This window comes from Pseudophryne corroboree, chromosome 3 (assembly GCF_028390025.1).
Source record: "Pseudophryne corroboree isolate aPseCor3 chromosome 3, aPseCor3.hap2, whole genome shotgun sequence".
In the NCBI taxonomy this organism is placed as follows: Eukaryota; Metazoa; Chordata; class Amphibia; order Anura; family Myobatrachidae; genus Pseudophryne; species Pseudophryne corroboree.
In genome coordinates this window covers 430,385,531-430,413,221 of record NC_086446.1, presented here as the reverse complement: position 1 = coordinate 430,413,221, position 27,691 = coordinate 430,385,531, and the positions used below count along the sequence as shown (strand labels likewise).

Below are 27,691 nucleotides of genomic sequence, written 5' to 3'. Positions count from 1 at the left end.
AGAAAGGATGTATAACACAGGACACAGCATGAACTTTGCTAAGCTGAAAGGTTCAGAGGATGCAGCTTAAGCGGGAAAAGTTGTGGAAGGTTACTATAGACCCAGGAACAGGTCCAAACCCAGATGATGTAGACAAAGCCATCGGGACAATAGGTTTAGCTGTGGAGCAGCATGTCTATTCAATAGTCAGTGGGAAAGTGTCAGCTAAGGACATGTGGATAGCCCTGCAAAATGCATATGAAGATAAAGGTCTAATGAAAAGGATAAGTTTGAGATGCATGCTATATGGAACAAAACTGAGTGCCCGCAAGGACATGAATGATTACATTGATAAGTTATTGTCGATAGCTCAGCAGTTGGTATCTGTGGGGGCACAGGTGGATGAGGAAGAAGTGGCATTGGCTATGTTACAGAATCTGACACCAGAACTTGATTTTTTTGGTGGTTGCGTTAGAGTCAAATGACACTAAACTGACAATGGAGATTGTAGGGGCCAAGTTGTTGCAGTTCCAAGAACGTATTCCTGTCGAGACCATAGCTGAGGGTTCTGCCTTGATCACAAAAAGCATAAAGTCAAAAAAGCACAAGTTCAGATGTTTTCTATGTCACAAGATAGGACATAAAGCTTCAGATTGCAGAATGAGAAATTCCAGTGGTGCGCAGGAGTAGCATGACAAGCCAAACGAGTTAGCACTAAATGTAGCAGACAGTCACAGGAAGGATTGCTGGTACATAGACTCGGGGGCCACTAGACATTTCAGTTGCAATAAGCATTGTTTCAATTCTTTAAAACCGTGTGTTCCCACTACAGTTACAGGGATTGGAAATAAGGTCCTTACTGCATCACAAGCTGGGACAATCACAGTATGTTTAAGAATTGCAGTAGAGACAGCTGTTACAGATATCCAAGATGTGTTGTAAATGCCTGAGTTAGGAAGTAATCTCATTGCTCTCAGTGTCCTAGAGAAAAAAAAGCTACAAAGTCCATTTTCAGAACAGCAAGTGTATGGTGCAAAATAAAAGAGGGACTGTTATTGCTTCAGCAACCCGGTGCAACCAACTATATGTCCTGGACACTGAGAAGTGAACTGCAATGATGGCTACTGAGGAAAAACAGTCAGTGGAGCTGTGGCACAAACGCTTGGGTCATCTGGGATATGACAATGTCCAGAAACTGCTAGATGGAATGGTAACACGGATCACCGTGAGCACCACTGAAAGACCCATGTGTGAGAGTTGCAGAAAAGGCAATCAAACTCACAACCCATTTCCAAAGTCAGTTAATAGAACAGAGACAACATTAGCTCTAGTACACACAGACGTGTGTGGTCCAGGAGAGGAAGAATCAATTAGTGGCTTCAGGTATTTCATGACTCTCATTGATGACTCCACAAGAATGACACACGTGTACTTCCTTAAAGAGAAGAGTGAAGTGGTCAACAAAATTGTTGAATATAAAAACCTAGTGGAGAATCAGACAGGTCTGAAACTAAAGATTTTGAGATCAGACAACAGTGGAGAGTATAATAATAAAGTCTTAGCCGCATTCCTTAGGAAATACGACATAAATTCCTTTGAGTGAGCATGCAAACCGCACAATTGTTGAAAGAGCACGGACTATGTTAAGTGATGCTGGCCTGGAAAATAAGTTTTGGGCCAAAGCAGTATATACTGCAGTATATCTAAAGAATTGTGCACCTACAGTGGCCGTCAAAGGTAAAATGCCACTCGAGGCGTAGTCCAGGAAAAAGCCAAGTGTCAGTCATCTTCGTGTCTTTGGGAGCAAAGCTTTTGCACATATACCAAAGGAGAAAAGGAGAAAGCTAGATCCAAAATCCATAGAATGTATAATGCTCGGATACTGCAACGAAAGCGAAGGATACAGACTCTGGGATGTTACAAGTAAACGTCTTCTTAAATCCAGAGATGTGGTATTCTACGAGACAGCACCACTAACTGGAGCAGTGGAGCAACAAGAAAATGTATCTTTGGATGTATAGGCAGCAGAAAGCGTGTCTGAATCTAAGTGTCAAAGCGGACAAGTCAGGGAACAGAAGTTCCATGAGGAGACACAAAGGTGTTCCAGCCAAGAAATACAGTGAGGAGTATGCAAACATAGCTTACTGTGAACCGCAAAACATACAGAAAGCAAGGTCAAGCAGTGATTGGACAGAGTGGAAGTCAGCAATTGATACAGAACTGTCAGCACTAAATCATAACAGTACATGGACTATGGTTGATAAATTAAAATGATTAAAAATGATTAAAATGATTAAAAAAGTGGGTTTTCTGCAAGAAGTTGAACGCAGACGGGACAGTAGCTTGTAATAAAGCCCGCCTTGTTGCCAAGAGATATACCCAGAAGTATGGAAGCGATTACGGAGAGATCTACTTAGCAGTCGCAAGGTATAGCACCTTAAGGTTAGTGATTGCTATTGCTACACTACATGATCTACTGTTATATCAGCTAGACTTTGATTCTGCATTCCTGAATGGAGAGTTAGTTGAGGAAATTTACATGGAGCCACCTGAACACTATTATATGGATATATTCCAAACTGGGAAAGTTTGTCTCTTAAAGAAGTCACTATACGGCCTCAAGCAAAGTGGTCGTTGTTGGTATGTAAATTTGGATGCAGTGCTTCTAGAATTGAACTTCGTTAGGTCAGAGACTGATCACTGCCTATACCACAAAACTATCAAAGAAAAGTTGTTCATCATAGCTAAAAAATACACACACCTGGCGCTTTGATTGACTACAGATGAAATGCTGCAATCCCAAAAGGGTCCTTGGTTTTGACCCTTATTATGGAACCACAAGAAAAAACACAAAACTGGGAATGCGCAATTCACTCTGATATGGATATTTATTATCACATAAAATTAATCTTTTAAAAATACATACAAACACATATATAACTAGATGCCGGCCAGCATCACATAAAAATAGTGATATATAAGTTTAACCAGTATATTACCAATAGGTCTAGTAATTTAATAACATATCACTTGGTTCTATTGTATACCTAATATACCTCTTATCTTAAATTTTACACACTAAAAAACCAATGAACCATTAGTGACTTTTTCTTCTGGACTATGGATAGTATCACTTCAAGTAAATTTAAAACCAACAAATGTCCAGCGCTTTTTTATGGTTTTTAGCATCCAGCAATGCTGGGTATTTCTTTCCTTTTTAATATTTATATTCTGTCCCAGCATAAGATAAATGTCTCGATCCAAGCCAGAAAAGTCTCTCTCCTCAAGTGAGAACCATCCACATTCGATTAAACACTTGGAATCACCTTAACCCTATTTCGGGCTTCTGCCGTTTAGCTAAGCAGATCATACATGATAACGCCTCTTAAAAGCAGGTATAATGTTCCACTTTTTCAGGGTATAATACTGTGCCTGTAAGGTGTTCTTTGGACGATCGCTCCCGGCTAGTGTAGCCTTATCTGGAGTCTCCGGGTTCTCACTGCGGCGTAGTTATATTCTCAACCACGGTGGAGTTTCATATGCCTGCGGCCGGCCGGCCCGTTAGTGTCTCCGCTGCTATCTCTTGTGACGACAGACGCGTTTCTCCGCCTTCCACTACATCGGCGGCTTCCTCAGTGAGAGGAATAAGAGCTCACGGACCGGCAGCGGCAGCTCCTGATTGGCTGCCGGTCCGCGAGCTCTGAATGACTCACGAACCGGCGGCTGGCTTACCTGCCATCGAACATGTAGCTGCGCTCTTCTCCCTGCCCTGACAGCTGAGACACGCCGCCACCGGACTGAGCGGCGGCGTGTCTCACTGACACAAGCGAGTGGGCTGAAACAAACGGCTTTGCGGGTCTTATAGAGCCCGCGGGCCAGAGGTTCCCCACCCCTGCTATAAGACATCACTTCATCCATGAGTTGGTGGAAAGCAAGTCCGTCAATGTGGAATATGTTGAAAGTGAAGAACATATTGCCTACATGTTGACAAAAGGACTGTCATCACACTTGTTACATGCATTCCTGATGGAATGTGGAAAAGAATATGGTTAATGTTGATTTATTCTTACTGTTTTTCTTCACATTATGTTTTCGGTTACAGGAATGACTTTATTGATTTGTTTGATAAAATGTCATGTTCATTTAAATTTGTGACCAGAGACAGTCTTATGCGAGGGGTAGTGTTAGGATATGGTGCACTCTGTGCCTGTCCCCTTCTACACAGCAGTCTATGGCCCTCATTCTGAGTTGATCGCTAGCTGCTTTCGTTCGCAGCGCAGCGATCAGTCAAAAAAATGGCAGTTCTGCGCATGCGTATGCGGTGCAATGCGCATGCGCGTCGTACTCACAACGAACGATGTAGTTTCACACAAGGTCTAGCGAAGCTTTTCAGTCGCACTGCTGACCGCAGAGTGATTGACAGGAAGTGGGTGTTTCTGGGTGTCAACTGACCGTATTCAGGGAGTGAGTGAAAAAACGCAGGCGTGCCAGATAATAACGCAGGCGTGACTGGTGAAACGTAGGTGTGGCTGGCCGAACGCAGGGCGTTTTTGTGATGTCAAAACAGGAACTAAATAATCTGCAGTGATCGCAAGCTAGGAGTAGGTATGGAGCTACTCTGAAGCTGCACAAAATTATTTTGTAGCCGCTCTGCGATCCTTTCGTTCGCACTTCTGCTAAGCTAAGATACACTCCCAGAGGGCGGCGGCTTAGCGTTTGCACGGCTGCTAAAAGCAGCTAGCGAGCGATCAACTCGGAATGAGGGCCTATGAGCGCATCCCCTAGTGTTAATTCCCTAGTGCCAAGAGTCACTCGGAGGCGGAGCAATGTGATGCAATCCCTGCTCCTCCATCTTAGAATGAGTGAGTAAGAGAGACTGAGTCCTGGTGTGTGCAAGCGTGCAGAGCCAAGACCGGGAGCGGATCTCAGCTACAGAGACTCATAGTGTTCTATTACATGTATCGTGGCTCTGGAGTTGACGCAGAGCCGGGCACTGCACCTTCTCTACAGCGGGAATCAGACTGCACGGCTGTGCTGTCCCCCTTCCTGCACCATCGGAAACAACTGATAAGTACCGCTACCACTGCTGTTACCTTGTATGATATAAGGGTCCCTAATTGCCTATATCAGTATTACATCTGAGTCACCTGTGTTTACTGAATAAACCTGCATTACTGATAAGTTCATAAGTGTGTGGACTGACGTCACTGCACCAGGGAATCCAATGCACTCTGCCAATACTCTGTTGTGTGCACAGTGCAGCCCCCCTTCACAAGGAAGCAGCACTCAAGAGCCAGCATGGATGTTTCCTTATCATCTGTACGGGATACTGCCAGGCAGGAGAGGCAAGATTTTAAAAGAAATCTATGGCTGATTTTATGTTAAGAATTCAGACCACAGACCAGCCTCTCAGTCCCCTATACTTACTTCACCAAAAGCGCATTTCCCCAGGTTCTAGTCTGTATCTGATGACGAGATGCCAGATCTGGAAGAGGGGGAGGTGGATGTAGATATGGGGGACGGTAATGTCTCAGGGAGTGAAAGCTATTATCTACTCTATTCGGGATGTCCTTAATATCCCTGATAAGGAGACAGACACAGTAAAAGTAGTGTTTTTTCTATAAAAACAAAATCTCTTGCTACTTTCCTATCTCAGAGGAATTAAACACACTCTTCAGAGTAACATGGGTTAATCTTGACATTAAATTTTAGATCCCTATAAGGTTGCTGACGTCCTTTCCTTTTCCACCTGAGGATAGGAAGGTGTGGAAAAATCCATCTGCACTGGATACTTCAATGTCCTGGATGTCACGTAAGATTGTGCTGCCTGTACCTGGAGCTATCGCCTTAAAAGACCCTGCTGATCATAAAATTGAGACTACTTTCAAATCCATTTGCACAGCAGGGGAAGTTGCTCAATGACCCACAATTGCATGTGGATGATTACAAGGGCCATTGTTAAATGGACGGGTAATATACTGAAAGGTTTTGATACGATGCCTCAGGATGAGATTTTCACACTCCTGCGACATCGAACAGATTCTGCATGTTTTATATGTGTAGCATTCTAGGAAATATGCCTGATCAATGCACGCTCAACGGCCATGGTGGTGTCAGCGCGCAGAGCATTATGGCTGCGGCGGTGGACAGCAGATGCTGATTCCAAGAGAGGTGTAGAGAGCTTTCCCTTTACGGGGGAGGTTTTGTTCGGTGATGAACTGAACAAGTGAATTTCACATACTAAGGCTGGTAAGTCCACCTATCTCCCGTCTGCAGCTCCGTCGGCTGGACGTGCTTATCCAGTCCCCACTCTGCAGTCCTTTTGGGTTGACAGATTTAAGAGAAAGGTCAGAGGTACCTCCAACACCGCTAGAGGACCCAGAGGTATACCGCGCAGACCTGCAGCTGCTGGTTCACCGGAGCTGTGCTCAGGCTCAGCTTTTTCCATGCCATGAACATGACATTTGACCCCAGATTCTGGGGGTCTTACAGGTGGGAACTCGCCTAAAATATTTCAGGGGCAGGCTCCTGCCAGGACCCCAGGGGGAAAGACCTACTCTCCCAGGGCTACAGTAGTGTTTCAAAAGCTCCCACCTCACAGATTCTTCAGGTCAAGCTTACCAGTTTCACATGAAACAAGAGTAACCTTGCAAGAAGACATGCAAAAACTGTTACGGTCGCAGGTCATTGTTCCAGTTTCACCTCAACTCCAAAACAGGGGTTATCATTCCAACCTGTTTTGTGGTACCGAAACCGGACGGTTCGGTACAGCCGATCTTCAACCTGAAATCACTGGACCCATTCTTCCGAGTGTTCCACTTCCAGAGATCTCAAGTCTGTAAGAAGGGGAATTACTGGTATTTCTGCATGTCAAGTATGCGTATCTGCACATCCCGATATGGCTGCCTCATCAGGCTTACCTCAGGTTTGCACTGCAGGACGGTCACTACCAGGTCCAAGCCTCGCCTTTCAGTCTCTCAACGGCACCGAGGGTGTTCACAGAAGTGATGGCAGAGATGTCGCTACAACTCCACAAGCAGGAGGTGAACATCGTTCCATACTCCTCATAATGTCTATGAGCAGAGCACAGTTTATGGATCACTGATCATAGGTTGATTCTCAATCTGCAGAAATCCTGCATAGAACCTATGCAGAGGCTTCGGTTCCTGCTTATGATTCTGTACACGGTGTCTCAGAAAGTGTTCGTTTCTATGGACAAGGCAAAGGCAATTCAGACGATGGTTCATTCCATTCTGCAGCCGAACAAAATCTCGGTACATCTTTGCATATGCCTACTGGGAAAGATGTTGGCCTCGTATGTTGCTATCCGGTACGGAGGATCCCATACACGACTATTCCAGATGGATCTGCTGGACTAATGGTCACGGTCACATCTGCACATGCGCCAGATGATACACATTTCACCAAAATCCAGGATTTCCCTCTTATGGTGGTTGCCGGGACTCCATGGTAGGTGGTCGGATCAAGAGGCCTCCCTTCCGATAAATGTTCTGGACCTCAGGACGATTTACAATTCCCTTCTGCAGGCCTTTTCTATCCTTCAGTATCGTGCCATACGACTGTGGCATACTTGACCCAACAAGGAGGTCCAAACAGCAGAGCTGCAATGAAAGAGGTGTCCAAGATACCCCTGTGGGCTGAGCGGAATGCCAGGGCCATTTCCGCCATACTCATTCCGGGAGCAGACAATTCGGACATAGACTTCCTCAGCAAACACGGTCTACACACAGGGGAATGGGGCATCCACACGCAAGTGTTTCAGCAGATATTTCAGCGGTGGGGCTACCCGCAACTCACCAAGAAGCTTCTGCGTTCCTGTTCCAGGACGAGGGATCCACAGGCCGCAGCGGTGGACGCTCTGACGACGCCGTGGATTTACCAGTTGGTGAATTTGTTCCCTACAATTACTCTAATTCCCAGAGTTCTCGAAGGACTTATTGGAAAGGAGTTCAGGCAATTCTGAATGCCCTAGACTGGCCCCGCAGGGCCTGGTATGCAGACCTCATAGCATTGTCACTCGAAGGCCCTTGGCCTCTGCCAATTCAGGATGATCTTCTTACACAAGGCCGCTAGTCTATCCAGACTTACCACGGCTACGTTAATGGAATGGAAGTTGGTTGGGAAGTTTTTGCCCAGGAATGGGGTTCTGGTCAATGTTATCTCGACTATGATCCAAGCCAGGCATATGGTTGTGTCGAAAGATTACTATCGCATATGGTAGACATGTTCTCTTGGTGTGAGGGTCGACAGTATTCTGCTGTGGATTTTCGTCTAGGACATTTCTTGCCCTTCCTGCAGGCTGTGGTGTTGGGCCTACGTCTGGGCTCCATAACAGTTCAGATCTCAGCCTTGTCCTTTTCTTCCAGGAAAAAATTGGCTGTTCTCCCAGTAGTCCAGACGTTCTTGAAGGTGTCCTTCATATTCGACCACCCTCTGTGCCACCCACGGCGCCGTGGGATCTCAGTGTGTTTCTGACCTTTCTCCAATCGAATTGATTCAACCTTTTTACAGGGTGGACATGGAATATTTGCCGTGGAAGGCTATCATGTTGTTGACCTTGGCACCTTGCCATTCTTCCGAGTGTTCCACTTCCAGAGTTCTCAGGTCTGGAAGAAGGGGAATTACTGGTATTTCTGCATGTCAAGTATGCGTATCTGCACATCCCGATTATGGCTGCCTCATCAGGCTTACCTCAGGTTTGCACTGCAGGACGGTCACTACCAGGTCCAAGCCTCGCCTTTCAGTCTCTCAACAGCACCGAGGGTGTTCACAGAAGTGATGGCAGAGATGTCGCTACAACTCCGCAAGCAAGAGGTGAACATCGTTCCATACTCCTCATAATGTCTATGAGCAGAGCACAGTTGATGCATCACTGATCATAGGTTGATTCTCAATCTGCAGAAATCCTGCATAGAACCTATGCAGAGGCTTCGGTTCCTGCTTATGATTCTGTACACGGTGTCTCAGAAAGTGTTCATTTCTATGGACAAGGCAAAGGCACACTGAGATCCCACGGCGCCGTGGGTGGCACAGAGGGTGGTCGAATATGAAGGACACCTTCAAGAACGTCTGGACTACTGGGAGAACAGCCAATTTTTTCCTGGAAGAAAAGGACAAGGCTGAGATCTGAACTGTTATGGAGCCCAGACGTAGGCCCAACACCACAGCCTGCAGGAAGGGCAACCCACCAACAAAACAGAAAACATTGTCCATTCTTTTCATTCCCAATCATCTGTGTATTTCAGCGTATGTAAATATTTTACCAACTAAAATCCTCATGACCTCTAAGAACGAAATGCAACCAATTTGGTAGACAACTATATACATTGTGATTTACATGCGATTGTACATACCTGTTTGTCACTTTGCTCTATAATGCACAGTTAACATACAGCAGAACAACACCAGTAAATAGGCACCTGAACTTTTAACTTGAACAGGTAAAACCTTACACTCTCAGCCTAGAAAACACTGGTTTCAGCTCAAACTAACTATGTTCCACAAATTGATTTTCTGCATTGCTCTTCATGGAGTATTCATAAAGGCCATTGCATCATTCAGTCTCCCAGCAACTCACCCCTCTGTACATATTGCCCCCTCAATTCTACACTCCCCTCTTATTAGCACTCATGAGCTTTTTACTTCCCTATACTCATTGACAATAACATCTACAACCTCTTACCATAAAAAACTTTCACAAACCTCTGACACCCACATTTATCTCTCTCTTCTGCTTCTGATAGCTGGTGACATTTCACCAAATCCAGGACCCAGCCACTTGCATCACTCGCATTCACCTGATTCACAGCAACATAGAAATCCAGCTAACCTCATAAACATCACATGTCTTCCATCACCCTCCAGATCACTAAAATGTGCCTTATGGAATGCACGCTCTGTTTGTAACAAATTAACATCTATCCATGACCTCTTCATATCTAACAACATCAATCTGCTGGCTATAACAGAAACCTGGCTCACACAATCTGACACAGCCTCCCCTGCAGCACTGGCACATGGTGGTCTCCACTTTACACACACCTCCAGACCCGATAACCATAAAGGAGGAGGAGTTGGACTTTTACTTTCCCAATCTTTTGCATATACTGTTCTACCACAGGTTCCATCACTCACATTTACATCATTTGAAGTACATTCCATTAGGGTTTACTCTCCTTTCTCTCTGCGTGTTGCAGCTATCTACCGCCCACCTGGGCATCCAAAACAATTTTTGGAAGATTTTTCTGCCTGGCTCCCTCACTTTCTATCCTCTGACACCTCCACCATTATCATGGGTGATTTCAATATTGCTATTGATTGTCCAAAATCTGCTGCGCATGCCTTCAAACTACTCTCTCTAACCTCCTCTCTTGGCCTCTCCCAATGGACTGACTCCTCTACTCATCAGGCGGGCCACTGCCTTGATCTAGTATTCACCAAACTATGCTCCATCTCTGAACTCACTAACACTCCTTTCCCCCTATCAGATCACAACCTTATAACCTGCATGCTTTCCTCTGTTAATTCAAACCCTGTGTTGCGGAAGTTCTCCAATCTTCCTCAAACTCGCAGAAATATTAACACAATTAATCTTCAAGAACTTTCCACTTCACTCCAACAACTGCTTTCACCTATTTCTGCATTCACCTCTCCTGAGATGGCTGTATCACACCTTAATAAGACTCTAGAACTAGCCCTTGATGAAGTGGCTCCAGCTACCCATCACACTCCACGTAGGCCTAGATGTCAACCATGGCACTCCAAATCAACAAGACAACTACAAAAACTCACACGAAAACTTGAACGTCAGTGGCGTAAATCTCGTATTTCAAGTGACTTCCTCACATATAAGACAGTCTACCATTCTTATAAAAATGCCCTGGACACTGCCAAACAAACATATTTCCAAACTCTTATCTCTGCTCAAGCCTCTAACCCCAAACGACTCTTTAATACATTTAAATCACTTCTGAATCCTCCCGCACCTACCCCACCAGCCACTATCAAGGCACAGGATCTTGCTTCCTACTTCAAGGAGAAGATTGATAAGATCCGAGATGAAATGGTATGCTCTTCGGCAGCCAGTGACCTGCTCCGTTCTGTTCCTGAACCCTCTGGCACTCTTTCTTCATTTGATCCCACAAATGAAGATGAAGTATCATCACTTTTCTCATCCTGCTTCACTACTACCTCTCCTCTTGATCCTTTACCCTCACAAATAAGTAAAGCTCTGTCTCTGGTGCTCATCCCTACCTTAACTAACATCTGTAATCTCTCTCTCTCTACTGGTATTTTTCCTTCACTTTTCAAGCATGCAGTGATTACTCCCATTTAAAAAAAACAAAATTCTGACCCTAATGCTCTCTCAAACTACCGCCCTATCTCTCAGCTCCCTTGTCTCTCTAAGCTACTTGAGAGACTTGCCTACACTCGACTCACACACTTTCTTAACTCATACACTTTGTTGGACCCACTTCAGTCAGGCTTCCGTTCCCAACATTCCACAGAGACGGCACTGACTAAAGTGGTTAATGATTTGGTCACTACGAAGTCTAAAGGCCACTACTCACTACTTATTCTTCTAGATCTATCTGCTGCATTTGACACTGTAGACCACTCTCTTCTCATACAGACACTACAATCCCTAGGTCTTAAAGACACAGCCCTTTCTTGGTTCCTATCGTACCTATCTAATCGCTCCTTCAGTGTTCGCTTCTCTGAATCTACCTCCTCTTCGCTACCTCTTTCAGTTGGAGTACCGCAAGGCTCAGTCTTGGGTCCTCTGCTTTTCTCTATCTATACCTCATCTCTTGGTAAACTAATCAGCTCTTTTGGTTTTCAGTATCATCTGTACGCAGATGATACTCAAATCTACCTATCCTCCCCTGACTTGTCCCTATCTGTACTGGACCGTGTCACTGAATGCCTTTCTGCCATCTCATCCTGGATGACATCTCGCCACCTCAAACTTAATATTTCAAAGACAGAGTTAATTATATTTCCACCGGCCAATAGTAGGTACCAACCTGATATCTCTATCACTGTTGAAAACTCGACTATCTACCCTACCCCACAAGCTCGCTGCCTAGGTGTCATCCTTGACTCTGATCTGTCCTTTGTTCCCCACATTCAATCTGTCTCAAGATCATGTTACATGCATCTAAAAAACATATCCAAAATACGACCATACCTTACACAAGACACTGCTAAAACTCTAATCCACGCTCTCATTATCTCCCGCATTGATTATTGCAATAGTCTCCTAACTGGTCTTCCCAAAACAAGACTCTCACCACTACAATCCATTCTGAATGCAGCGGCGAGGCTTATCTTCCTTGCTAGACGTTCATCGTCTGCAGATCCACTCTGTCAGTCCCTCCATTGGTTACCTGTACTCTACCGCATTCAATATAAAATACTTTTACTCACACACAAGGCCATTAACCAAACTACACCAACGTACATCACTTCGCTTATCACAAAATATCTCCCAACCCGACCTCTTCGCTCTTCACAAGATCTGCGTCTCTCATCCACACTCATTACTCGCTCCCACTCACGACTGCAGGACTTTCATCGGGCTGCACCCACCCTGTGGAATGCCCTACCACGCACAATAAGACTCTCCTCTAGTCTCCAAACCTTCAAGCGTTCCCTCAAAACTCACCTCTTTAGGCAAGCGTATCAAATTCCTGAACCGCCCACATAACTTTCATAAACCTTCCTATCACATTACATCCACTCTTTACAGTCCACACATATCCTCACATGTCTTCTCATTCTATGCAATAGATAGCACCTTTCCTTGTGTACATATGCCTATTTCCCTATAGATTGTAAGCTTGCGAGCAGGGCCTTCCTACCTCTATGACTGTTATCACCCAGTTTGTTATTGTTATTTCAAATTGTAAAGCGCAACGGAATTTGCTGCGCTATATAAGAAACTGTTAATAAATAAATAAATAAATAAATAAGGCAATTCAGACAATGGTTCATTCCATTCTGCAGCCGAACAAAATCTCGGTACATCTATGCATATGCCTACTGGGAAAGATGATGGCCTCCTATGTGGCTATCCGGTATGGAGGATCCCATACACAACTATTCCAGCTGGATCTGCTGGACTAATGGTCAGGGTCACATCTGCACATGCACCAGATGATACACATTTCACCAAAAGTCAGGATTTCCCTCTTATGGTGGTTGCCGGGGCTCGGTTCCACGGTAGGTGGTCGGATCAAGAGGCCTTCCGATAAATGTTCTGGACCTCAGGACGATTTACAATGCCCTTCTGCAGTCCTTTTCTATCCTTCAGTATCGGGCTATACGACTGTGGCATACTTGACCCAACAAGGAGGTCCAAACAGCAGAGCTGCAATGAAAGAGGTGTCCAAGATACCCCTGTGGGCTGAGCGGAATGCCAGGGCCATTTCCGCCATACTCGTTCCGGGACCAGACAATTCGGACGTAGACTTCCTCAGCAGACACGGTCTACACATGGGGGAATGGGGCCTCCACCCGCAAGTGTTTCAGCAGATATTTCAGCGGTGGGGCTACCCGCAACTCACCAAGAAGCTTCTGCGTTCCTGTTCCAGGACGAGGGATCCACAGGCCGCAGCGGTGGACGCACTGACGACGCCGTGAATTTACCAGTTGGTGAATTTGTTCCCTACAATGACTCTAATTCCCAGAGTTCTCGAAGGACTTAATGGAAAGGAGTTCAGGCAATTCTGATTGCCCTAGACTGGCCCCTCAGGGCCTGGTATGCAGAACTCATAGCATTGTCACTCGAAGGCCCTTGGCCTCTGCCAATTCAGGATGATCTTCTTACAAAAGGACGCTAGTCTATCCAGACTTACCACGGCTACGTTAATGGAATGGAAGTTGGTTGGGAGGTTTTTGCCCAGGAATGGGGTTCCTGGCAAGGTTATCTCGACTATGATCCAAGCCAGGCATATGGTTGTGTCGAAAGATTACTATCGCATATGGTAGACATGTTCTCTTGGTGTGAGGGTCGACAGTATTCTGCTGTGGATTTTCGTCTAGGACATTTCTTGCCCTTCCTGCAGGCTGTTGTGTTGGGCCTACGTCTGGGCTCCATAGCAGTTCAGATCTCAGCCTTGTCCTTTTCTTCCAGGAAAAAATTGGCTGTTCTCCCAGTAGTCCAGACGTTCTTGAAGGTTTCCTTCATATTTGACCACCCTCTGTGCCACCCACGGCGCTGTGGGATCTCAATATGGTTCTGACCTTTCTCCAATCGAATTGATTGAACCTTTCTACAGGGTGGACATGGAATATTTGCCGTGGAAGGCTATCATGTTGTTGACCTTGGCATCTGCGAGGCGTATTTCAGAATTAGGGGCCTTATCCTGTAAGAGTCCTTCTCTGCTGTTTCATGAGGATAGAGCGGAGCTCTGAACTCGCCAATCTTGCCTGAGGTGGTATCTGCATTTCATATCAATTCGCCGATAGTGGTTCCGGGTGTCACTGACGCATCTGTTACACCACAGTCCTTGGACGTGGTTTGGGCTTTGGGGATTTATGTCAAGAGGACAGCTCGTCTCAGTTAATCAGACTTGTTTTTTTTTCTCTATGATGCTTCACAGATTGGTTGTCCTGCTTCGAAGCAGTCTATTGCATGTTGGTTGGTGGCTTTGCCGCTGCCAAGATCTGTTCAGGCCCACTCCACACAGTCGGTGGGTTCTTCCTGGGCGGCTAACCGGGGTGTCTCGACTTTGCAGTTATGCCGGGCAGCTTCTTGGTCGGGTTCAAACAGGTTCGACCCCTTGGCTACTGAGGACCTTCAGTTGGTCAGTCGGGTTTGCAGGGGTCTCAGCACTCTCCCACCTGGTCTGGAAGCTTTGGGACTTCCCCATGGTACTAAGACCATTCCAGTATCCCCTAGGACGTTAGAGAAAATAGGATTTATTACCTACCGGTAAATCCTTTTCTCATTGTCCGTAGTGGATACTGGGCGACCGCCTCTGTGCTTTGTTGTTTTCCTGCAAGTGTTATTCTTGTGTGTTGGTAGTTGGGTCTGCTGTTGCTGTCCCTATTTCCAAGTTGTGGTTAGCGTTGCTATCTATTTTCAGGTTGTGGTTAGCGTTGCTATCCTCTTGTTTTGTTGTGTGCTGGTTCGTTCTCTCACCACTTTCTTGTCTATTTTCCTCCTCTCAAAGTATGTCCGTCCACTCAGGCACAGTTTTCCTAGACTGAGTCTGCAGGAGGGGCAGAGAGGGGAGGAGCCAGCACACTCTGAAGAAATTTAAAGGGCCAAGGCTCCAATGGACCCCATCTATATCCCATGATACTAAGACCATCCCAGTATCCCCTACGGACTATGAGAAAATGATTTACCGGTAGGTATTAAAATCCTATTTTATTCATATCTGTACAGTTATTGTGTTCCCTAGTATCTGTACATGTGTGATCTCACGTCAGAACAGTTATTGTTTGTAGTCATATCATGTCTGCACAGTTGTTGTGTCCTCTCATCACCGTCCATGTGTATTCTTGTATGATTTGGGGCCGGATGTAATGGGTTGCGAGATGGCCGAAGCTCCGAGACTCCAGCCGAACTTTTTTTAAAGCAGCAAACGGTTACAAGGCAAAACCTGGTTGGTTTTGCCTTGTAAATGTTTGCTGCTTTAAAAAAACGTACGCGTTCGGCAGGAGTCTCGGAGCTCCGTCCATCTCCCAAGCTATTACATTCGGCCCTTGGGGTACATCAAATTCTGTGTCGTAATGTTCTATTCAACTGTGCAATTTTAACACATTACTAATCTTTTTAGTTTATTTTTAACACTCTGAATTTGACACTTTAATACCTGCTGTAAGTCATTTCCCCCTCCTGTGAGCGACATGCTGAGAATGATGTGCTTTATGTTACAGAAGGAACAGTTTGGACTGTATGCTTTTTACAGCAAGAACAAGCCCCAGTCTGACAGGTTGCTGCAGGAACACGGAGCAGCTTTCTTCAAGGTATGGTGAGCAAGGACTAGGGAGAGAGAGAGAGAGAGAGAGAGAACTTTCCTTTATTGAAATGAAGTAAAAAAAAACTGACATCAATGGCTTTGTGAAATGTATGTCATTGCTGAAATTCAGAGCTGTGGTTTATTCATTTCACACAGTTATTTCTGTGCTGCATTTGTACATAGTGTAGACAATGTAAGGCATTTATAGTAAACTGTGTCTTTCCCCAGAGGAAGCAGCAGGAGCTGGGTGACAAGATGGATCTCTCCTCCTACCTTCTAAAACCTATCCAGCGCATCAGCAAGTACAGTCTGCTCCTGCAGGAAATGGAATGGGAATGTAAGGGGCAAAGCACGCGGGAGGGCGAGCTAAAAGGAGCACGTGAGGTTGTGCGATTCCAGCTCCGTCATGGAAATGATCTCCTTGCTATGGATGACATTCAGGACTGCGATGTAAGAAAATTAGTTTAGAGGAGCATCGCTATGTTCTATTTTATGTAATTGAACCTGCGGCAATAGGAACATTAAACTAATAGCAGCACTAATGACATTATCTGTGTATTTGTTTATAGTACACATGGTAGCTAAGCTACATCATGTGATCACTGCAGATCGGTATAACTGCAGCTTCACTTTCTAATTTCCTAACATTTCAGAAGATTCAATTTGCACATGGAAAAATGCCTTAGGAGACATATTTTTTACATTACGCTGCTTATTTTTTATGGCTGTGTTTAAAAGTCAGTAGTTGAAAAAGGAAGGGATGTGGACAGTAAACTAGATCAAAGCATCCCCACCGTAGTTTCCCCCAATAGCCTTACTAGCTGATGGATGATCAGATAACTTGATGCATTCATCTTTTAATATGAATTTAAAGCACAAAGTCATGTTTACCATAATAAAATGTATCAGAGACCCAATCTATTTAACGTAAAACGCAATATTGTAAAAAATATAACTATTTCAGTATTTAAAAATATAATTTCTTCTTCGTCCTAGAGGATGCTGGGGACTCCAAAAGGACCATGGGGTATAGACGGGTTCCGCAGGAAACATGGGCACTTTAAGACTTTAAATGGGTGTGAACTGGCTCCTCCCTCTATGCCCCTCCTCCAGACCTCAGTTAGATTCTGTGCCCAGAGAGACTGGACACACACTAGGGGAGCTCTACAGAGTTTCTCTAGAAAATACTTTCTGTTAGGTTTATGGTTTCATGGAGCACTGCTGGCAACAGGCTCCCTGCTTCGCGGGACTGAGGGGAGAGAAGCAGACCTACTTCTGTGAGTTAAAGGCTCTGCTTCTTAGGCTACTGGACACCATTAGCTCCAGAGGGTCTGATCACTTGGTATAGCCTAGCTGCTCGTTCCCGGAGCCGCGCCGCCGTCCCCCTCACAGAGCCAGAAGAGAGAAGCCGGGTGAGTAACCGAAACAAAGAAGACTTCAGTGAAGGCGGCAGAAGACATCAGTCTTGGCGGTACCGCGCAGTGGTCGCGCTGCGCGCCATTGCTCCCGCTCACAAACGGCACTACACGGGTGAAGGGTGCAGGGGGGGCGCCCTGGGCAGCAATAAAACCTCTTTTTGGGATCTGGCAAAGAGGTATACAGTTCCCAGGCACTGTATACAGGCCCCCGCCAGTTTAAAAATAAGCGCGACTCAAGCGCGCCATTTAGGGGGCGGGGCTTCGTCCTTCCAGCTCTTGTCAGCGCCATCTTCTCTCTCTCTTCACAGCAAGCTGCAGAGACGCTGGTCCTGGCCCTTCACTTCTGTCACAAGTAACAGGGTGCAAAAACAGCATATTTGGTGTTGAATATATATATATATATATAAAAGCGCTGCAAGGTCTGGGGCATTGTATATTCCTTCAGACCGGGTGAGGCGCTGGGTGTGAGCTGGCAAACTCCCTCTCTGTCTTTCTGAAGGGCCTTACTGTGGGTCTGTTCCCTATAGCCCAGTGTGATAGTGGGTGTCAGTACACGTGTGTCGACATGTCTGAATGCTCTTCCCAAGAGGAGGCTGGTGTTGGGGCAGAACAGAATGTGGGAGTGACTCTGTCGGCACCGCCGACTGCTGATTGGGTAGATATGTGGAGTGTCTTAAATGCAAGTGTGGCTTCGTTGCATAAGAGATTAGACAAATCTGAGTCTCAGAACCAAACATGGAGACAATCCATCGAAGATGTTTTGTCACAAACTCAGATGCCCTCAGGGTCACAAAAACGTTAGTTTACCCAGATAGCAGACACAGATACCGACACGGATTCAGACTCCAGTGTCGACTATGGTGATGCCAGGTTGAATCCTAAACTGGCTAAGAGCATTCAGTACATGATTGTGGCAATAAAAGAAGTGTTACATATCACAGAAGACCCTGCTGTTCCTGAGACAATGGTCTGTATGTTTAAAGGAAAACAACCTCCGGCAACATTTCCTCCCTCTCATGAACTGAATACTCTTTTTGAAAAGGCTTGGGAAATTCCTGACAAAAAGTTACTGATTCCCAAGAGAATTATTATGGCATATCCGTTTCCCTCTGAGGATAGGAAAAAGTGGGAGTCGACCCCCAATGTGGACAAGGCTCTAGCGCGGCTGTCCAAGAAGGTGGCGCTTCCGTTCCCTGACACGGCGGCCCTAAGGGATCCTGCGGATCGTAAGCAGGAAACTACCTTGAAATCTATTTATGTCACTACGGGTACACTGCTCAGACCTGCAGTGGCATCAGCATGGGTGAGTAGTGCTATTGAAAAGTGGGCAGATAACTTATTATCTGACTTGGACACCCTGGATAGGGATAGCGTTCTTTTGATGCTGGGTCATATCAGGGACACTGCAGTCTATCTAAGGGAGGCTGTGAGAGATATTGGCCTCTTGGGATTAAGGGCCAATGCCATGGTAATCTCGGCTAGGAGAAAATTATGGACTCATCAATGGAATGGTGATGCTGACTCTAAGAGAGCTATGGAGGCATTGCCGTATAAGGGTAGTGTTTTGTTTGGTGAGGGGCTCGCGGACCTGGTATCTACAGCTACCGCGGGTAAGTCATCTTTTCTACCTTTTATCCCGCCACAGCAAAAGAAAACGCCTCCGTATCAGATGCAGTCCTTTCGGTCTAGTAAATTCAAAAAAGGACGAGGGTCCTCCTTCCTTGCTGCTATAGGTAAGGGAAGGGGAAAAAGATCACCGGCTGTGGCAAGCTCTCAGGAGCAGAAGTCCTCCCCGGCTTCTGCCAAGTCCACCGCATGACGCTGGGGCTCCGCTGCGGGAGTCCGCACCGGTGGGGGCACGTCTTCAGCTCATCAGTCGTGTCTGGGCTCACTCAGGCCTGGATCCTTGGGTGCTGGAAATTGTGGCCCAAGGATACAAACTGAAGTTTCAAGACGTGCCCCCCCACCGATTTTTCAAATCGACCGTGCCAGCTTCTCTTCCGGAAAGAGAAGTGGTGTGCGCTGCAATACAAAAGCTGTGTCAACAGCAAGTCATTGTCACGGTACCCCCGTCACATCGGGGAGAAGGGTTTTATTCAAGCCTGTTCGTGGTCCCGAAGCCGGATGGCTCGGTCAGACCAATTCTGAACTTAAAATCCCTCAATCTATATTTGAAAAGATTCAAATTCAAAATGGAATCTCTCCGAGCAGTGATTTCCAGTCTGGAAGGGGGGGATTTTATGGTGTCAGTCGACATAAAGGATGCTTACCTACATGTCCCCATATATCCTCCTCATCAGGCTTACCTGAGGTTTGCTATTCAGGATTGTCATTACCTATTTCAGACGTTGCCATTTGATCTTTCCACGGCCCCAAGAATTTTCACCAAGGTAATGGCGGAAATGATGGTGCTCCTGCGCAAGCAGGGTGTCACAATTATCCCGTACTTGGACGATCTCCTAATAAAGGCGAGGTCAAAGGAGCAGTTACTAAAAAACGTTGCGCTCTCCCTGACAGTTCTGCAGCAACATGGTTGGCACCTAAATTTGCCAAAGTCACAGTTGATTCCGACAACGCGGCTGTCGTTCTTGGGTATGATTCTGGACACGGAACTACAGAGAATTTTTCTCCCGATGGAAAAAGCTCTGGAAATACAGAACATGGTCAGGGGGATTCTGAAACCGGCAAGGGTGTCGATTCATCAATGCACTCGGGTGCTGGGGAAGATGGTGGCGGCCTACGAGGCCATCCCGTTTGGCAGGTTACATGCCAGAGTTTTTCAGTGGGACCTGTTGGACAAGTGGTCCAGGTCTCACCTACACATGCACCGGATGATAAGCCTCTCTCCCAGGGCCAGGATTTCCCTCTTGTGGTGGCTCCAAAGTTCTCACCTTCTAGAGGGACGCAGGTTCGGGATCCAGGATTGGATCCTGGTGACCACGGATGCAAGTCTCCGAGGTTGGGGAGCAGTCATACAGGGACAAAATTTCCAGGGAAAATGGTCAAGCCAGGATGCTTGTCTGCACATAAACATTCTGGAATTAAGGGCCATCTACAACGGCCTTCTACAAGCAGAACATCTTCTTTGCGGCCTGCCCGTCCTGATTCAGTCGGACAACATAACCGCAGTGGCGCACATAAACCACCAGGGCGGAACAAGGAGCAGAGCGGCTATGGCGGAGGCCACAAAAATTCTTCGCTGGGCAGAAAAACAGGCAAGCGCTCTGTCGGCGGTCTTCATTCCAGGCGTGGACAACTGGGAAGCAGACTTCCTCAGCAGACACGATCTCCATCCAGGAGAGTGGGGTCTTCATCAAGAGGTCTTTGCAGGAGTGACAAGTCGTTGGGGAATTCCTCAAATAGACATGATGGCGTCTCGCCTCAACATGCGAGCCTCAAGTTAGGCTCCATTAAAGTGCAGATTTCGGCCTTATCAATTTTCTTTCAAAGGGAATTGGCCTCGCTTCCAGAAGTACAGACTTTGTCAAAGGCGTACTGCACATCCAACCTCCATTTGTGCCCCCAGTGGCACCATGGGACCTTAACGTGGTGTTACAGTTCCTTATGTCACATTGGTTTGAACCTTTACAAACGGTTGAGTTGAAATTTCTCACTTGGAAAGTGGTCATGCTGTTGGCCTTGGCGTCCGCAAGGTGGGTGTTCAAATTGGTGGCTTTGTCTCACAAAAGCCCCTATTTGATTTTCCACGAGGATAGAGCGGAGTTGAGAACTCGTCAACAATCTTTACCCAAGGTGGTTTCTTCGTTTCACACGAACCAACCTATTGTGGTACCTGTGGCTTCTGAAGCCTTGGCTGATTCAAAGTCTCTCGATGTGGTCAGAGCTTTGAAAATTTATGTTGCCAGCCCAGAACGGCTCGTATTAGGAAAACGGAGGCTCTGTTTGTCCTGTACGCTTCCAACAAGATTGGGGTTCCTGCTTCTAAGCAGATTATTGCACGCTGGATCTGTAATGCGATTCGGCATGCTCATTCTACGGCTGGATTGCCGTTACCGAAATCAGTGAAGGCCCATTCTACCAGGAAGGTGGGCTCATCTTGGGCGGCTGCCCGGGTGTCTCGGCGCTACAACTTTGCCGAGCAGCTACTTGGTCGGGTTCAAACACTTTTGCAAAATTCTACAAGTTTGATACCCTGGCTGATGAGGACATCATGTTTGCTCAATCGGTGCTGCAGAGTCATCCGCACTCTCCCGCCCGGTCTGGAGCTTTGGTATAAACCCCATGGTCCTTTTGGAGTCCCCAGCATCCTCTAGGACGAAGGAGAAAATAGGATTTTAATACCTACCGGTAAATCCTTTTCTCTTAGTCCGTAGAGGATGCTGGGCGCCCGTCCCAGTGCGGACTCTATCTGCAGTACTTGTTCATGGTTATTGCTTTTGCTACACAAAGGTTGTGTTTTAGTTTCGATCAGCCTGTTGCTGATTTTTTGGTTCATGCTGTTAACTGGTTTTAGTTAAATGCCATGTTGTATGGTGTGTTGTGGTGTGAGCTGGTATGTATCTCACCCTTGGTTAACAAAAATCCTTTTCCTCGAAATGTCCGTCTCCCTGGGCACAGTTCCTATAACTGAAGTCTGGAGGAGGGGCATAGAGGGAGGAGCCAGTTCACACCCATTTAAAGTCTTAAAGTGCCCATATGTCCTGCGGATCCCGTCTATACCCCATGGTCCTTTTGGAGTCCCCAGCATCCTCTACGGACTAAGAGAAAAGGATTTACCGGTAGGTATTAAAATCCTATTTTGATGTAACAACCTCACAACCACACAGTGCTGATACTGTAGCTGGTGTGTGCAGCCTGGCTGTTTCACAATCCATTAGTTCTCCTGTAACTACAATTGGTCCCAATCTTAACTGCCCTGTCAAAAATAGAGAATATCTATAACAAAATTGAGAAAACATTGATATTTACTAAATTTTGAAAAGCAAATTAATAGTTTAATAATAACGCAACTCAGCAATATTCTTTGGAGGTCTCATTTTTGTATATGCATGAGATTAAGGGCCTGATTTTAGAAATGTACGCAAAGCTGATGTTGATGGCGGTGAGCGAGTTTTTGCTACTGCTCGTGTGCTAAAGAAGAACTGTTTGTGTACTCAGATGCTCAATCTTTCACATTGGAGGCCATACTAAGACAGATTACTGCACATGCCATGGGGATGGTGCAAGTTTTGGTGGTGACACCTAAAGGTGCACCGGGTGGTATTACAGCATATACAGAAAGTGAGCATCTCGTTCCTTGCACATTTACAGTATACACACTGATATACACCAGGTAAGGACATTGTAGTGGTATTTGCATAAAGTCACAGATGAGCGACCTCCAAAAGACACAGCAGTGCTTCACCAAATCCCAATGGATACATATGACCCATGATGCGTTTCCAAATTATTTCTCATCCTAAGGACTACAGGGGACATATTGGTCTATGTACAAAGCTTTGGAGAGAAACAACGTGGACAGAGATAAGTACCAGGCAATCAGCTCCTAACTACCATGTTACCGGCTGTGTCTGAAAAATGACACTTAGGAGCTGATTGGTTGGTACTTTCTGCAGCTGGGTACACTGGTATTCCATAGGGAATAACATCGGGGGTGTAGAGTTGGATCTTGATCCAAGGCACCAACAGGCTAAAGCTTTGACTGTTCCCAAGATGCATTACACCTCTATAACCCCAACTCCAGGAACTGGAACTCAGTTTATAAGTTGGTGCCTGCAGTGCAGGTCACTAACAGGTGGAGCTGCGCTAGGCAGCCCTGAAAAGAGCTTTTCAAGAAGACTTCAAGGGCCGCAGCACTATTTATGTCAGTCTGACATTCTGTGCTGCTGTGCCATCACCTCCCCAGCAGCAGTGCATACTCCCGCGGCTGGGTTCCCGGGTACTTGCAGCGGAGGCGCACCAGTCATCAGGCACACCACCGCTGACGTTCTCCAGGATCGCATGGCTGAACATCAGGGAGGAGGTAAGAGGGTCCCCTTGGTAGGACCTGCCGGTTAATCGCGGTCCTAGGAGACGGACCGCCGCTGGCATGGACACTGTACTGCACAGGGACCCCACTATATCCACCTGGTCGGATTTACTAAAATCTGTTTGATATAGGCTTCACAGTACCCGGTGGTGAAGTCCAGCAGAGGGGATAAGGTGCTGACCTGTAGCCCCTCCCCCAGCTCCAGGCACCATCTACTGCTGGTGTTCCCGCCCTGGAGCTGCATTTCACTCTCCCTCACTCCCTGACAGAGATTTTGGCGCCATCTTCACTACCAGCTGGGCTGATCTCCGGGACTGCTGGGCACTGTCTACTCTGTAAAGCCGCCTGTCTCATCAGCGCTGTGCATTTACAGGCACTTAAGTATTCTACATGTCATTTTATACAGTGTTAGTTAAGAACAAGTGTACTGCTATGTGAATATTTAGTACAAGTATTCAGTGATATACATCCAGTATCTACTGTGCATTGTTATATCTATACTCATACATATTTATATGTAGTTTTACTAGTCCAGTGCAGTTTTATTGTTTATATGTAATAACTTCTGCATTGTACATGTGACTGAGTGTGCCTATAGCTGTTGTGTGGGATTCCATTCTCCTGTATCACATATTGCTATCACTATATTCTGCACCCTGAGGGGCTAGGTGCGTCAGGGTCCCATATATATATATATATATATATATATATATATATATATATATAGTGTTACACAGAATATACGATTTGGTATTTTTACTGTGTGTTTCAGTCACCTCATACCGCTTAAATCCTCTGTTTTGTGTCCTGTGTTTGCTGTCACATAACATAGGGGGTTATTTGAAGGTATTGTGTTTGTCTGGCTATATTCTACTCTTATGCCCTAAGGCTACATTCCTTATAATGTCTGCCACCCAGGGCGGGAAATCCGCAGATGCTTCTGTATCCTGCAGTACTGGCACCACGGATTTACCTGAGGGGGAAGTTTTAGCTGCTGGTTTAGGCGCTGAGTGCCATACACCCAGTCAACCTGCAGCACCTGTGGCCAATCAGGACCCACCTTGGGCAGCGTTCTCAAGTATGCTGAATACACTTGTGACACTTCTTACGCCCCGTGTGAGACCTCCTGTGCCATTGCAGCCACATATTGTCCCTGTAGTTAATCCGCCCTGGGCCGATACTCTGTCTACCCAATTACAAAAATTAAATCAATCTTTGGTTAGACAGAAGTCTATCCCACGCCCCTCTGGGGCCAAGGGGTCATCTAAGCGGGCCATTTCTTCCTCACAATCCACTAATATTTTGGATAATTCTTCCGATAAGGATGGGGAATATATTGATCTGTCAGACACTGATACAGTTGCTTCTGATGAGGAATCTACATCCCAGGTTGATGTTCCTGACCTAGTGGAGGCTATTAAGCTAATTCTTCAAATAGATGATGACATTGAACCTACTACTGCTTCTAAGAAAGCTGATAAGTTCAAACGTCAGAAGGTTGCTAAAGTAGTCTTACCACATTCTGACCATTTAATTGACATACGTCAGGAATCCTGGTCGACTCCAGGAAAGAAATTTTACCTGTCTTAAAAGATGCTCGCTCGTTATCCTATCCCTGCAGAGTTGAGTAACAAGTGGGAAACTCCACCGCCGGTGGACTCTCATATCGTCCATCTTGTGGTGTCATCTACTCTGCCTGTCACCACTGTCACCTCCCTGAAGGAACCGACGGATAAGTGTGTGGAGGAATGCCTGAAGTCTATTTACTCTCTTACTGGTGCAGTACATAGACCCACTATGGCAGCCTCCTGGGCTGTGAAAGGAATTTAAACATGGGTTCAGGCAACTCAGGATAAGCTGCCCCAGGATTTTTCTGACACTGCCAGACAATATCTGTCTTATATTACCACAACCACCCACTATATTCAGGAGGCGGCCTCTGATGCAGGTGTAATGGCGGCCAAGGCATCTACTACGTCTATCCTGGCTCGTCGAATTATGTGGTTGAGGTCCTGGAAGGTGGACCTGGACTCCAAAAAGACCTTGGAGGTGCTCCCTTTTAAGGGAGACATCCTATTTGGGGAGGATCTGAACAAGATTGTAACTGACTTGGATACTGCCAAGACTGCGTGTCTCCCAAATACTAATCCTTCTGCTCCGAAGGCTAAGAGTACCACCTTTCGTTTCTTTCGTTCGAACTGGTCTTTAACCAGGCCTGGGCGAACTGCAGCAGTCGGCCTCTCACCCTGGGGTCCTCCAGGGGGAGGCCCGCCCCGTCATGCAGCAGGCTTATCTTGTTTGGAAGCAGGCTGACGGGCGGCCCAGGATTGTTTAGATTTAGGCTTAGTGGTTTTGGAAGCACGAGCCTGTCGCAGATACGCCTGACCCTTTGCTTTCCCTGGAGGTCGTCCAAGTACTGAGTACATATGCATGATTATACTTTTCAGAGGGCCGACATTTCTGTATTTATAATCCTTTTTTTTATTGATTTTATGTAATAAATCATCAAAATTATAACAAATAAAGGCTTGAAATATCTCACTTTGCATGTAATGAGTCTATATAATATATTAGTTTCACCTTTTAAGTTGAATTACTGAAAAAAAATGAATTTTTGCACAATATTCTAATTTTCTGAGTTTCACCTGTATTGTAAACCACATTACCAGGGCCGTAACTAGGTATGTGCGGAGTGTGCCACCGCACATAGCACTGCAGGGTATAGAGCGCTGCTGGCGGCATTTGTCAATTATCTGTTTTAATTACTTTCACTTGCAGCTTCGCCCCTTTTTGAAGCCCAGCATCTCTTGACTGCCCCTGTCTCCTTTCCCCACCCCTTGTGCCCCACACCGTGCGTCGCTAACACCTATACAACATTCATGAATTTAACTTGAGAGCTCTTTGTTACACAGTCACACTATCCTTTATTACAATTTAAGATGCTGACATACCCGGGATTCAAACCCATTGCCTATGGCAGTGCAGTCAGAAAATCTATTCATTGAGCTATCTGCCCTTGCATAGAAAGCTAGAGAACTCTAAGATAGAGAATTATAACTATTGGGAAAAATGATAACTGTTGGGAAAAATGACCAGCGTTGTAGCTTTGCAGATTTATGTAGTGTGTGGCTGCAAGGGATTGGATGTGTGGCTGCACACTACATAGATCTGCTCAACTGCAGTGAGGACTATTTTGTTACAAAGTACAAATAGCTTAATATAGTTCTCATAGTTTTTATGCAGGATCAAATAGTAGGGCTTTTGACTGGAATGCAACATGTTATAGGTTTGAATCCTTGGTATGGCAGTATATTGAAATGTGTTATTTAATAAAGGGTATTGTAAGTGAATAACAACAAGCTCTCATGTTAAGTGCATGAATGTGGTATAAAGAGGATTTGTGTCCAAATCTATATGTATATATATATATATATATATATATATATATATATATATATACACACACAACAGGGCATTGGCTTTCTTTGGGATCAGATTTGTCATGCCCCTTCCCCAAGTGTCCCTATTGGAAAAATGGGGGGGGGGGGGGGACGGACGAAGGCGGGAGGCGCCAATTCTCTTTCTGGCACACGGCACCAAAAAGTCTAGTCTAGTTACAGCTCTGCGACATAGACATGTCAGTCTGTAAATCATATGCAAGATTTTTATATATTGATTTTTTTTTAGCATTTATAATTGAATTGTGTTTATGTATTAGTGCCAATCAAAGGTGACCTTTTACTTGCAAGAGGATTGCAATGAGAATACTCACAATGCCACAGATGCAGCACAGGGGATTCTGGGGATTCATTTCAAAATACATTTTGGATTTCACCACAATTGTGAGAAACACACTGACTCCACTCAGATCTTCTTTTGTTAAAAATATTTTCTTCCCTTAAACATTGTTTGTATAGAGCATATTTAGTGTTGCCAAAATATCCCTTTAATCAGAAATGCATATGGATTACATAGGTTCTGTGGATAGTTGACTTCAAGTCTGCATTTCACCTAGTTTTATTCAGCCACATAACCTGTGTAATTCATACTGTATGTGAGCCTGATTAAAAGTATTCAATAGGTTGGGAACAAAATCTTGGCAGTTAAAGTACCCTAACGGTCAAGACGCCGACAGAGGCTTATCGCTAACCCTAATCCATCCCTCCCACAACCTAACTATAACTGTCTCCTCTCCTGCAGCCTAACCCTAACTCAACCACCCTGCAGCCTAACCCCCCCACTAGTACCTATCCCCGACCCCTGTACTTAACTTTAGGGATCCGTTGGGATTCTGTCCATCGGGAACTGCT

The 27,691-nt window shown here is 45.7% G+C and overlaps 1 protein-coding gene across 5 annotated transcripts in view; it reads left to right on the top strand.

The window, feature by feature from the left end:
- Positions 1 to 27,691, top strand: part of KIAA1755 (KIAA1755 ortholog) — a 118,526-nt gene that overhangs the window by 68,114 nt on the left and 22,721 nt on the right. For all 5 annotated transcript variants that reach the window (XM_063960382.1, XM_063960383.1, XM_063960380.1 and 2 more), the window contains 2 exons: positions 15,892 to 15,981; positions 16,203 to 16,424. In XM_063960382.1, the coding sequence (XP_063816452.1) occupies positions 15,892 to 15,981; positions 16,203 to 16,424 (312 nt within the window). The remainder of the gene's footprint in view (positions 1 to 15,891; positions 15,982 to 16,202; positions 16,425 to 27,691) is intronic.